The sequence below is a fragment of the Silene latifolia genome, chromosome X (assembly GCF_048544455.1).
Source record: "Silene latifolia isolate original U9 population chromosome X, ASM4854445v1, whole genome shotgun sequence".
In the NCBI taxonomy this organism is placed as follows: domain Eukaryota; kingdom Viridiplantae; phylum Streptophyta; class Magnoliopsida; order Caryophyllales; family Caryophyllaceae; genus Silene; species Silene latifolia.
This window is the reverse complement of record NC_133537.1, coordinates 273,407,083-273,419,277: the sequence shown is the minus strand read 5'-3', so window position 1 is coordinate 273,419,277 and position 12,195 is coordinate 273,407,083. Positions and strand designations below refer to the sequence as shown.

Below are 12,195 nucleotides of genomic sequence, written 5' to 3'. Positions count from 1 at the left end.
GGGAGGAGCGCCACCGTACTCCACCCAAGGCCTGGGCACCCACTGGGAAAAGCAAACAAGGAGTCATTCTTATGATCAGTTCTGAAAAGGTAATGAAGAAACAAACAAAGGTGAAGTACTCACGCCATCCAACTGAAGAGCGTTCACCTCCCGTCGACAGACGTCGTGGAAGGACCGCCGGCTCCTCGTACGGCACATCACCCAATCCCTTACAACGGATAAGACTTCTCCACCGGCTCCGTCCTCTTGGGCGCGAGGCCCGGAAAGTAGGAGTACACCCACGCCTACAAAGCAAGATAATCAATAACGATCTTTCGTGATTTGACAAGAAAAGCAAATGATCTTTCATAAAATGAAATGAAGGTTCATACCTTCAACAGCAGTCCAGGGTCGACAGCAGCAGGAAAGTCCCCTTCTCCATCAACTCCAGATAAATCATGGCCCTCATGAAGCGGATGAGGACCGCAAAACCAGCAGTGACCCAGTCCCAATGGCCTAGGTCGCTCAGGTCAGAAAGAAAGGGAAGGAGTTTCGTCGAAAGCCTCTCTCCCTTGTCTCCGAGGTAGATCGAAGACAGAAACCACCAGAGCCACAAACGGACTCTCTGCTCTGCAGTACAGGGAGGAGGAGCCGTCTCCCTCCCCTCGATCACCACCGACGTCGGGGTCTTCCCCGCAAAGTAGTCCCAAACGTAAGAACTAGGCACCAAACCTGGTACCGCAGCAGTCTTCGGCGCCAAGTTCCAGCCGATCAACCTCCTAGCCTCAGCCGAGTAAACCCTCATGGCTGTATCAGGCCACTCCACCACCTCAGTTCCACACGGCAGACCAGAAATCATGCCGTAATCCTCCAACGTGACCCCCACCTCACCAAAAGGCATGTGAAATGTGGAGGTCGTGTCCCAAAACCGGTCCAAGAAAGCTCGGACGAGACCGAGGTTAGCTCGAAGCTTCCTCCTCGCGATATCCCTCAAAGCCTGCACCAGGGCGCCGAATGCTCCCCGCTCGATCATGGCTCGCTCCTTAGCCGACAGCCTCTTGTAGCACCCCATCACCGTTATGTAGCCCGAGAACGATCTGATGTTCCCGGCCTCCTATGTTGGTTTAAAACAAAAGCTATCATTAGTTTGAATGAAAATGAATGACAAATGGAGATGAAAGAAAAGGAATGAAGAGTGATGAATTCGATTTACCAAGCTCTTCACCATCCTGTAGGACAGGTGACCCTCTGCAGCCCAAAGAAGGTGCCTACTGTCCCAAGTCTCAGCCCACGTAGGTGGTCCCCTCAGCTGGCGACCACCCCATCCAACGTTGGCCCGTCTCGGGGCCTCCTCCTCCTCAACAACCTCCTCCTCAAGGACCTCGTCCTCAGCAGCCGTCACCGCACCGGTGAAAGCCTCCTCCAACGCCTCCTCAAGCATCTGAGAAGGGTCAAGGGCAGTGTCCACGTCCATGGGATCTCTCTCTGACGTAGAAGCCTCGTCACCTGCAAAATTAAAGTGAATTTAGGCCGCGTCAAGTGACGACAAGCCTTTATTAGGGGATTTTCGAGTTTCGGAGCTCCGGAATCGCTCTTTTCTCACCATCCTTGGACATTTTTCCACAAACCCGTCTGCTCATGTGGTAATTTGGGTCAAGTCAAGCCTAAGTTGAAGCCTAGTCATGGGTTCGAGTCGGAATTTCGGCAGCATTTTGTTATAACGGCGATTATGCCCTAGAAAAGTGTCCTGAAAAAGCCATCACAAATCAAAATTCCGAGATGGTAGGAAGTTTAACCATCATACGAGGACTCCAAATACCAAGTTTCGTCACAAATGGGCAATCCTAAGGCTATTTTTGAAGCGATTTACGGTTTAGCTGTGAGACCGTCACAATTTCACCCAAATGCTCAAAACTCAACGAAAATAAGAAACAAATACATGGTTATGATCCTTATACTACCAATTAGCCATTTAAAAGGTCAATTTTGCAAGGCAAAGTCATTTGGGGGAAAAGCCCCAAATTTTCGACTAATTAGGGTTGAAAACCCCGATTTCGTCGGTCCAATTTGATCTATTATAGAAGATTAATGCAAAAATAATACACATACCTCGATTAGTCATGGCAAATGCAAGCTTTTGGATAAAATTTTGACGGAAATGGTTGGAATTTAAGAGATAAATTGAGAATTGTATTTCGAAATAATGAAATAAACCCCCCTGTTTCATCGGGTTTTTACGCAGGATTGACACGCCCAGGAAAAGACGCAGCAGGTGCTGCGCCTATTCCAAAGGACGCAGCTCTTGCTGCGCCTCTTCCTCAGTTTCCCTCCATACAAATTTTCGAAGATTCGTTATAAGTTCGTTATTTTGCGGGCCCATCTTTGGTGCACCTCTTCCTCGATGCCATATCACATATTTGATCCGTTTGACGTTTATTCTTCGCCCGGATCCATATTTCCAAGCCAACAGCAAACTGTCGCCATGTTTTCGCCAAGACCTTGCTTGTCACAATGAGCGGTTCTTCTTTGACAGGTGTTTCAACACGCCTTTATTATCTTTCCCCAACGAGAGTACACAGATAGACATTCCCTCACGAGACATGGAGATCAGTTGCCGATTATGTTCCACCAGCGAGAGTTCACGGATAGACATTCCCTCTCAAGACATGTTGATCAACATCGACCCCAAGCTCTTCCAAAGTTTGTTTGAAGCCGACCACAAGCAGATTTCTCCCAACAGTTCCTGGCTACATCCTGCTGTCTTCTCCCAATATCGCGTTTTGTTTCCCCTGGAGTTTCAAGGAATTTCAGATATGGTTTCTTCTTATGGCTGGTGAGCCTCCTCATGTAGTCTAATGAACTTTAAATGACCCTCCTCGATAGTCGACAGACTCTAAAATGTTCCCGACGACAGGTCCCTGGTTCAGACCCCTTGAGCCGCCTCGCGTCGCCATAGTCGTGAGGTTGTAATCTTCGATTGACCTGATGGATATACTTTGACTTTCGCCTTGTCCAAGCCTCAGTCAAAGTGGGGGCTCTGTAGATACCTCATTTCTGCACCTCCCGCAAACCACCCGGTGATGATTGGGCCGCATGTTTGGTACGCGGAACGATTTGTGACAGTTCATAAGTTTATCGTCAAGTGATCGCTCAAACACTTGTGTCTACCTCTTAGCTGTCATCTACGTGCCGATACGGTCGTTTTGGCAGTAATTAGAGTACATTTGGAGTCCGGGCCTAAAAACCGTCTTCATTTTCTAAAACCGAGTCAGAATGTTCCGGATATTTCTATTCCATATTTTGCAATCTTTTAATCTTTGGTAAAAAATTTCCCTTAATATTCACAAAAAATATTAAGGAAAACAAGATTAATCCGTTATCCCATAATCAAAACACGGAAATCTTTTTTCCGCAGGAGGAAACCACTTGGGAAAGGACGCAGCAAGTGTTGCGCCTCTTTCAAGAGACGCAGTGCTTGCTGCGCCTCTTCCCAAATCCTTTTCTGCGTATTTTTCGTATCTTTTCATATCTTTTCGAGATTCAATTCCAAAGTTTCTCCGAAAAACCCTACTTCCGTCGTGTGATTAGTATAAATAGAAACCTTCGGTCTCACATATTTCTCACGCGAGTGTCCACCCTTCTCTTCTCCCTTTGCATGAGACCACGTTCTTACTGTTTGGCGTCTACGTGCTTGAACTTTCGATCACGTAAGCTCGTATCCTTCTGAGTACCAGCCTCATTTTGCATGACCGACCAATTTGACCAACTCCACAATAATCAACTTTAATCAATCTTGGTCGTTTTCCTCCTAGAGGGCACTTTCGTCGTACATTCGAGTCGAGCATCACTAAACGTTAACTTAGTTCAATCTCGTTTCGTCAAACATGTAAGTCTGAGGGTGTAAATCCTTCTTTTATTTATTGTAATGATCGTTGTAAGGTTTATGTCGAAAGTATTCTTGAAACCGATTTGTAAAACCATGTTTTAAAACCTTTTTTACAAATTATCAGAAGACAGACGTCGAGAAAGGACGCAGCAACTGCTGCGGCTCTTCGTGAGGCTGCCGCAGTTCCTGCTTCCTTTCTTCTTCCTTCATCTTTTGTCAATTCGTTTCTTTTATTTTCTTTCGTTTGTTCTTCGATTCTTTGATATAACAATTTAAACATAGTAATTTAACATATTATTCATCATCATTAGTTTTGAATTCGTCATTAAATCCCGACTTAAATCCCTTATAATTCATATTTGCGGGTTTTCGTCATTAAAGTCAAACCGGGTTTTAGAGATTCGATTCATTAATATTGAGTCTCTGGAATTCGATCTTTGATATATCCATCATTAATTCATCCTTAATTTAACCTAATTAGTTTATTCAATTCATTAATTAACCTTTTAATCTTGTAATTAACTCGTAGTAATTAATTCCATCCATGTTCATGCTTTGTCACCCCAATTCACATGTAAATAATCTGTTAATCACTTTCATCCGAGTCAATTATTCATAATCGATCATTAAAATCACCAACGAATATTAACAACTCGCAATTCTGGTTTCACAGCCAGAACTGAGCCAAGGAATGGACGCAACAACTACTGCGCCTCTTCTAAGGGACGCAGCTCTGCTGCGCCTGTTCCTGGTTGATTTCTGTCTCTGAACTCCCGTTTTGCTTTGACCTAGTTTATTAGTTTACGTATTAATTAATTATTATTCGTATTATCACCCTAATTCCTGTTCGTTAATTTACTTATTTATTCTTTCTCAAATTATCCGTTTTAAAAGTATTTTCGACATAAATCATTAATCCAATGTAATTATTGTAATTTTCTTTATTGTAATTATTGTATTCCTTTATTATTGCTTGTATGCCTTCATATGTAATCGATTTATATCTCTACTTTGACCCACTTGTATGTTAAATTACGTGTTAACCGACTTTAGTCTAATTCTCACATGTTAGGATTAAAACGTTGGATGTTGCATTGCATGCATATAACCTTCAGTACATCGAGTATAGACGATTTTCCCTAATTATTAGTAGAGGCCGCTATCGAGGCGGGCGGGATTAGGTGTTCGATCAAAAGAGCTTCCTAATACGTACCCTCATCCCTTACTCCAGATCTCTGTGAACATCCGTGTTCATTGGCGTCCATGAGAGTCATTCTAGACATATAATGCTAAGGGTAACGAGTGCTTAGTGTTCATGTCATTACTTTGTGTCTTGACATGACATGAAGTATTCTAACGGTTTCCAATTTTCCACAATAAATTGGTGGCGACTCCACAAATGCAAATAAACACAAAGAGTGAAACGTTTGCTTCGCTTTTCGCCCCCGTGGGCCCGCGTCCACAACTATGTCAGGTAGAATGAGAGATATTCTATTGCAAAGCAATTTTTAGATAACTTTGTAAATTACATTGCAACATGAAATGGGTCTAAAGTGTTGGACACTGGTTGGTCTCTCAATCTTGGGTATAAGAGTCACTGAGGTAGAGTTGATTTGCTGTAGCAGTTTCCCATGCTCAAAAAAGTCCTTCATAGCAATGCAAATATCAGAACCAACCACTTCCCAAGCATCTTTATAAAACTTACTAGTATACCCATCAAGGCCATGGGATTTATCCTTAGGTATACTAAAAAGGCATTTCCTGATTTCATCATCAATCACAGGCCTTGATAAAATGTCACAATGCTCCTGGGTACAACATTTACCTCTTTGCACAAGTCTTACATTTACATCAGTAGTCTCATGACTTGTCCTCAAGAGATCCTTATAATAAGACAGAAAAGCTTCCTGAATTTGGGATCCCTTAGTACAAAGAACCCCATCCTTATCCTCAATCATCAAGACTTTATTCAGCATAGCTCTTTTCTTAATTGCTCTATAGAAATAAGAGGTATTAATGTCCCCCTCCAGAGACCATTGAAGCTTAGCTTTTTGAGTAAGGAAGCTATCTCTAGCCCTGATAAGCTCCTTCAAATCCTGATAAATCTCCATTTCCTGTTGCATCAATTCCAAATTACCAGGAGTATCCACTAACTTCTTTTGAACTTGTTCCAGGAGAGAACCAATGATATTCGTATTATTTTCAATGTCAGAAAAGCAGTGTTTATTAAGATGTTTTAACACTGGTTTCAGAAGCTCTAATTTCTTAACAATCGTAAACATAGGTGTCCCTAGGTAAGGCTTACTGCAAACAGACTGTACACAATCCAGGAACTGATCAGATTGCCCCCACATGTTAAAGTACTTGAAGCTTCTTCTGCCACCAAAGTCAGCTTTCCTATTCACCAGTGTGCAAGGACAGTGATACAAAATTCCTTCAGGATGAAAGTGGGCTATATAATCACCAAAACGGTCCTGCCAAGCCTGATTCCCCATCACCCTATCCAGACGACTATAGACCCTATCTGAGACAGCTTGCTTGTTAGACCAAGTAAACAATGCCCCAGTGGCTTGAATATCCTCCATACAACACAATGATACACAGTCTTGAAAGTGTTCCATTTCTGCCTCAGTGGTATTGCCCCCCATTCTTTCTAATGGGGATAACACAGTATTAAAATCTCCCATCCAAAGCCAAGGGACATCTCCATCATTTCCAACAGCCTTAAGAAAATTCCAAAGATCAATTCTCTCTTACAAACCATTAAATGCATAGATCATAGTTAGATAAAATTGAGAAGAATCCACCAAAGAGACAACTAGCATATGAATATATTGGGCACCATAAGCTAAAAATTGAATGCTAAAATAAGTAGGATTCCACAGGATCTAAATTCTACCACCCTTATGCCAACTACAATTAGTTGAGATACTCCATCCATCACACAGAGTAGTATGCTTCTTCAAAAGACTACTAGGTTTTATTTTAGTTTCCCGCAAGCCAAATAAGCCTACCCCATTATTATGCATAAACCATTTAATTATTTTTTGTTTATTCAGGTCATTCAACCCCCTCACGTTCCAAAAACCTATATTATGCATTAAGAAGAGAAGGTGGAGGAGGATCTTTCCCACTCTGGACTACTCTCCCCTTAGGAGTAGCCAAACCATTCAGTGCATAAATAAAAGAGTAAGCACCGGACTTGCCCATTGTCCTTCCCCCAAGAGGTCCATCTTGTCTACTCAGCCTCATCACCGGCTTTGCTAGAGTAGCCTTGAACAGAACTTACCAAAGGAGGAAAGAAATTAGGAGACAGATGAGTAACAGGAGGGTCAGCTGCAGAAGTAGTACACACATGCTTTGGAATAGGCCTCCAAACTTGTTTTGGTTTAAAACCTTTCCTGGGAGCCTGCTTAGGAGCTTTCCTTCATACTGCACTCTCATGGCCCACCCCATCACACAAAGTACAAGAAACAGGTCGCCATTCATAGTCAACATTCACAGTCACACGTTTACCAGTTTCATCGAGGAAATAAACTTGTTCTTTAAGTTGCTTATCAAATTCCAATTCTACCATTACCCTGGCAAACCCTAGACGAACTCTGTCCTTTGTTGCATCATCCCTTTTAACATAATTGCCCCCAAGTCCTGCAATTTTAGGGAGACAATCCCCCCAAAATTTGAGGGGAATTCCATACAATTTAACCCAGACAGGGACTATGTCCACACTTCCTTTCACCAATTCTGCCTCAGGTGTCCATGGTTTGACAATAACTGGTTTGTTATCAAACAGATAATAACCCGAGTTCAATAATTCTTCCTTATCTTTCTGAGTCTTAAACCGGACCAGGAACACCCCATTATCCATAAAAGAGACTCTGTTAACCGCAAACTTTTCCCAAACCCTATAAACAAACCCTTCCACGACCTCCCAAGGCGGGTTAACACCGAGGATATAACACTAAACAGATAAATTCCAGAACTCTACCTCAGGTTTAATGTCCTCCATGGAGAATTGCAGAAGATCAGGAAGCTCTTCTTCTTCCGCAATAGTTTCCATAATAGGTATATCTCTGCCCCCACGCCTGAGTGACCATCCTTCCATCGGTTGTTCACCAACAGGTTGCAATTCCGATTGTGCTGCCAAGTCCAAAACAGGAATACCATTGATAGAGCTAAGAGACTTTGTCTTCTTCGCAGTCTCAGAACTTGGAATCTTCTTCCTTTGACTTGGACCTGCAGACGAAACAGGGATACTCTTCGAAGCATCTTGGATTGAGTTAGTAGTTTTAGAAGTAGATGTATTTGTATTTTTAGGTAGCGAATTTTGAGGATTTATTAATGGTGAGAATGGATTATCACAGAAAGTCATGATCGCCATGACAGAAGCTCAAATCCAGACGGCACAAACTTTGTTGTTGATTTTTTTGGATTTTTTTAGGTTTTTTCTCTCTCTAGCTCTAACATCTCTCTTTTGCGAACTTATGTAGGGTTACGTTGTCATTTACAAAAGTTTTGGAAAACAATATATTTAATATATAAAATTAATTTAAGAATAATAATAATATCCTTTAATATTCTAGATAAGTGAATTAAATTAATTTATAGATAAATTAACTAAATTAACGTCGGGTAATAATAAATTGATAATCCATGTCACATTAAAAATATGCCGCGCCACATTTAAATATTCCACATCACATTTAAATTTGCCATCATATACTTCTCTAATGCAGTTGCCAATCTTGCTGATGTGTCATCTCAAATATTAACCTCGGTCTGATGTGGCAAACATATAAAGGGATTAGAGTAATTGGAAAAAAAGAAAGAGAAACTGAGAAGAGAAATATACGCAGTATATGACATATTGAATAGAATATCCATTTTTATTTAATATTTAATTAGAATATACAATATGATAAAGAAGGAAGGAAACTAGAAATTAGTTGGTTTTGATATGATGCTAAAATCATGGAGATTTCTTCAAAATTTAATTTTGATTACGTAACATAATTTCAGTAATTGCAGTTAATACTTCTAGAGTTTCAGGATTATATCGATCGAATGTGTCAGTTACGAATTCAGCTATCTTTGGAAATCATCTTTCCATAACCATAAAATAATTGACCCAAAATCTGATAAGAGATCAACATTATCTTTGAGAATTATGTCTAGCAATGCCCTACAAAAATCAGAATAAATTGTCAAACCAACCCTAATCACCCTCCATCAGTCACAACTCACAAAATCTAATCCCTAATTTAGAATCACTATGGCTTTCAATTGCGCTGCCGTTGCTATACTCTTGTTGTCATGCTGCCGTTGTCATACTTATGCTCACAGATGAGACCAAATTGAAAATCAAGGTACTACTACTCACCGGGTTCGATTAAATGAGCAACGAACATGCATCAACGGGTCCGATTAATTGAACAACGAACATGCATCACGGTTGAAACTCACTTGCAATCGCGATCAATAATCTATCCCATGTAACTACACCCAACTTTTGGGAAGTTAAAATTAGAGAAATATAAATTCCAATTTTTGGAAATAGAAAATGGATAAAAATATCAATTCATGTGGATCTTTGTTTTTGTGAGGTTTATTTATAAATTGATATGCCGATCATGCTCTTTGAATTTGAGTTTTGTTATGATTGTGTTTGTGTACTATGAGGTGTATTGTGAGGTTGAGTTTGGTAGTCATTAAAACCTTTGTTTTGTATGGCTTTATTGCTTTCAGTGGCTATACTGTGCGTCTTCGTTTTTATGTCGGCCAAAACGTTTGTCTAGATTAATTTTACAGAACGGAATAATTATTACGCTATTAGATATTACCCTCATAAATGTTATGTATTTCCTTTATTTTAATTTACATAAATTATAGTATAAGACGTTTTTATACTATGAGATGGTCCATTGATAAGAAACCTACTTATGTAATGGTTGTAAATGATTTGTCTTTTTATACAAAGAAACGGTTCGGTGTAGAAGGCTCTGGTTGGCCGCGTATTTCAGGTAGCTTTTTTTCACCAAAGTAGTTTTTTTTTTGGATATTCTACGGTATATCCCTGTATTTTTCGGATTTTTATGTGGTACCCCTACATTTTTGAAATTGTATGGTGTACCCGTAAACTTCTAGTTATTCTCCATCATGACCTCCTTCAAATCTCCATTAACTTTATCATTATAAAACAACCGTAATTTGACCTTTATTTTGACTCATTAATGTTGTATTATCATCCTATACGAGAAGCATCCCAAATCACTTTTAATAAGCACAAACTACTATTAAAAACCTCTGTGTTGAAGCATGAAATGATAATGATGATTTGATGAATTTGAGTTAAATTCGTATACTGGTTGGTGGGTTAGTGGTAATTCGGCGAACTAATAAGTAAATGTGTAGGTTGTCGAGTAATTGGAATGGTAAATAGACGACTTAATAGATCAATTAAGAAATTAAGCTAACAAAGACAATGAATAAGGTCATTGTATAGACTAATGTATAGAGTTTAAGAGTATACCATAGAATTTCAAAAATGTAGAGGTACAACATAGAAATCCGAAAAACTCAGAGGTACACTATAGAATATCTCTTTTTATTTTACAAAAGTTTTAGGTAGCTTATTTTTTTGAACGACTTTAACAAGTAGCATTATTATATTTAGCAAAAAAAGTATCTGAAATGAAATGTTATCTAGGACTCGCTTGCGATTTCATTTTTCAAGTCTTAATCATGCTAATGAGCACTATATATGATAGCTCGAAATAAAATATATCTTCACTACATATGATTAGGTATATTTATTTAAAATTTTAAAAACAGACTCGTGAATTTCACGGGTTTAAACCTAGTGTCACATTATTTTAAATACCCTTCTAATTAGATTTTAAAGATTTGTAATATCAAGAAATTAATTATTTACATATATAATATATATTGCATCTTCATCCTGTACGTTTCTTTTTTTTTTTTTGAGGGTAAATGCCCAAGGGCCTTACTTCATTAATGCCAAATCATAAATAACAGCGCTGTTCGCAGTCGGAGGTAAAGAATCCGACCACATCGACCTACCAACAACTCTAGGAATTAAATGAGCTAAACAATGTGCTACTCTATTGTTCATACGATTCGTAAACGACCAAGAAACAGAACTAAAAGCTAAGCATAAAGATTGAATATCGTCATAAATAAGCGATAGAACACTGCGTCCTGAATCCTTCCTTCTCAATGCTTCGATCACTGGCAGACAATCACTCTCCACCTCGATCCTGGAATGCCCACGCCGCGCCGCCTCAGACACACCTTCTAGCACTGCCACTGCCTCCGCTGTCTGGGGATCCCACTGCTGCTCGTGCACCACCGACACTCCCCATAGAACCGACCCATTCTCGTCCCGACAAACCACCCCCACACTGCATCCATCCTCCTCCTTAACCCCTGCGTCGGTATTGATCTTCACGCAGCCCGCCATAGGTGCTATCCATCTCTCCCTCTCCTTCACAGCTTCCTCCCTATTTTTACGTCCATTCCGTGCCAACCCCAGCCCCCCTCCTTCTATCTCCTCCATCACCTCCGTAGCTCGCCTTACAACAGACCATGGATCCACCTCCCGGTTATCAAAGATTACCTTGTTGCGGTGCTCCCACAAAGCCCAACATCCGACCATAAAGAGCGACTGTTCTCGGCACCCAAACTCCCTCCACTTCCCTTCCACCCAGTCTCTTACACCCCCTGAATCCCTCTCCTCCTCCCCTATTCCAATCCCTTCCCACACCTGTCTCGCTATAGGACAAAAACGGAACAAGTGGTGACTAGTTTCATCAGAAGAATTACATAAAGAACAGAAAGTGGACTCACCTCGCACTCGAGAAGCAATGTTAGCTCGTGTTGCCAAAGCCTCGCTGCACAGCTGCCAAAAGAAGAGTTTCACGCGGGGCCATACGGGGACTTTCCAGAGCCGATTCCAAAGCCACTTCTCCTTCTCCCAATTCGACGCACCCCCCATTTCCATATCGTTCCTTTCCCCTACCAGCCGTCTATAAGCAGTCCTGACGGAAAAAATTCCGTCACGCTCTCCCACCCAGTACCACGCATCCTCAGGCCGATTTACACTTAGCCTAACATTCCGCACCCTTTCTCGTTCAAATGGTAGAAGTAGCGAGTTAAGCATTCCTTCTTTCCAACCACTCCCATCCTCCTCCATTAAGTCAGCCACGGTCAACAACTCCAAGCCACTAACAACCGGAGAGACAATCCTTCCCGTCTGAGTATTGGGCAGCCACGCTTCCCCCCAGACCCGGGTAGACAACCCATCCCCAATC

General features: G+C 41.0%; 1 protein-coding gene across 1 annotated transcript; it reads right to left on the bottom strand.

Annotated features, from left to right (window-relative positions):
* Positions 1-7,292: 7,292 nt before the first annotated feature.
* On the bottom strand, positions 7,293-7,733 carry LOC141620121 (uncharacterized). Its single transcript, XM_074437072.1, has one exon. The coding sequence runs from the start codon at positions 7,731-7,733 to the stop codon at positions 7,293-7,295; it is 441 nt and encodes a 146-aa protein (XP_074293173.1).
* Between the last annotated feature and the right edge of the window lie 4,462 nt (positions 7,734-12,195).

Coding starts and splice junctions, on each gene's coding strand:
- LOC141620121 (XM_074437072.1), bottom strand. CDS start 7,733: ATGGATAATGGGGTGTTCCTGGTCCGGTTTAAGACTCAGAAAGATAAG.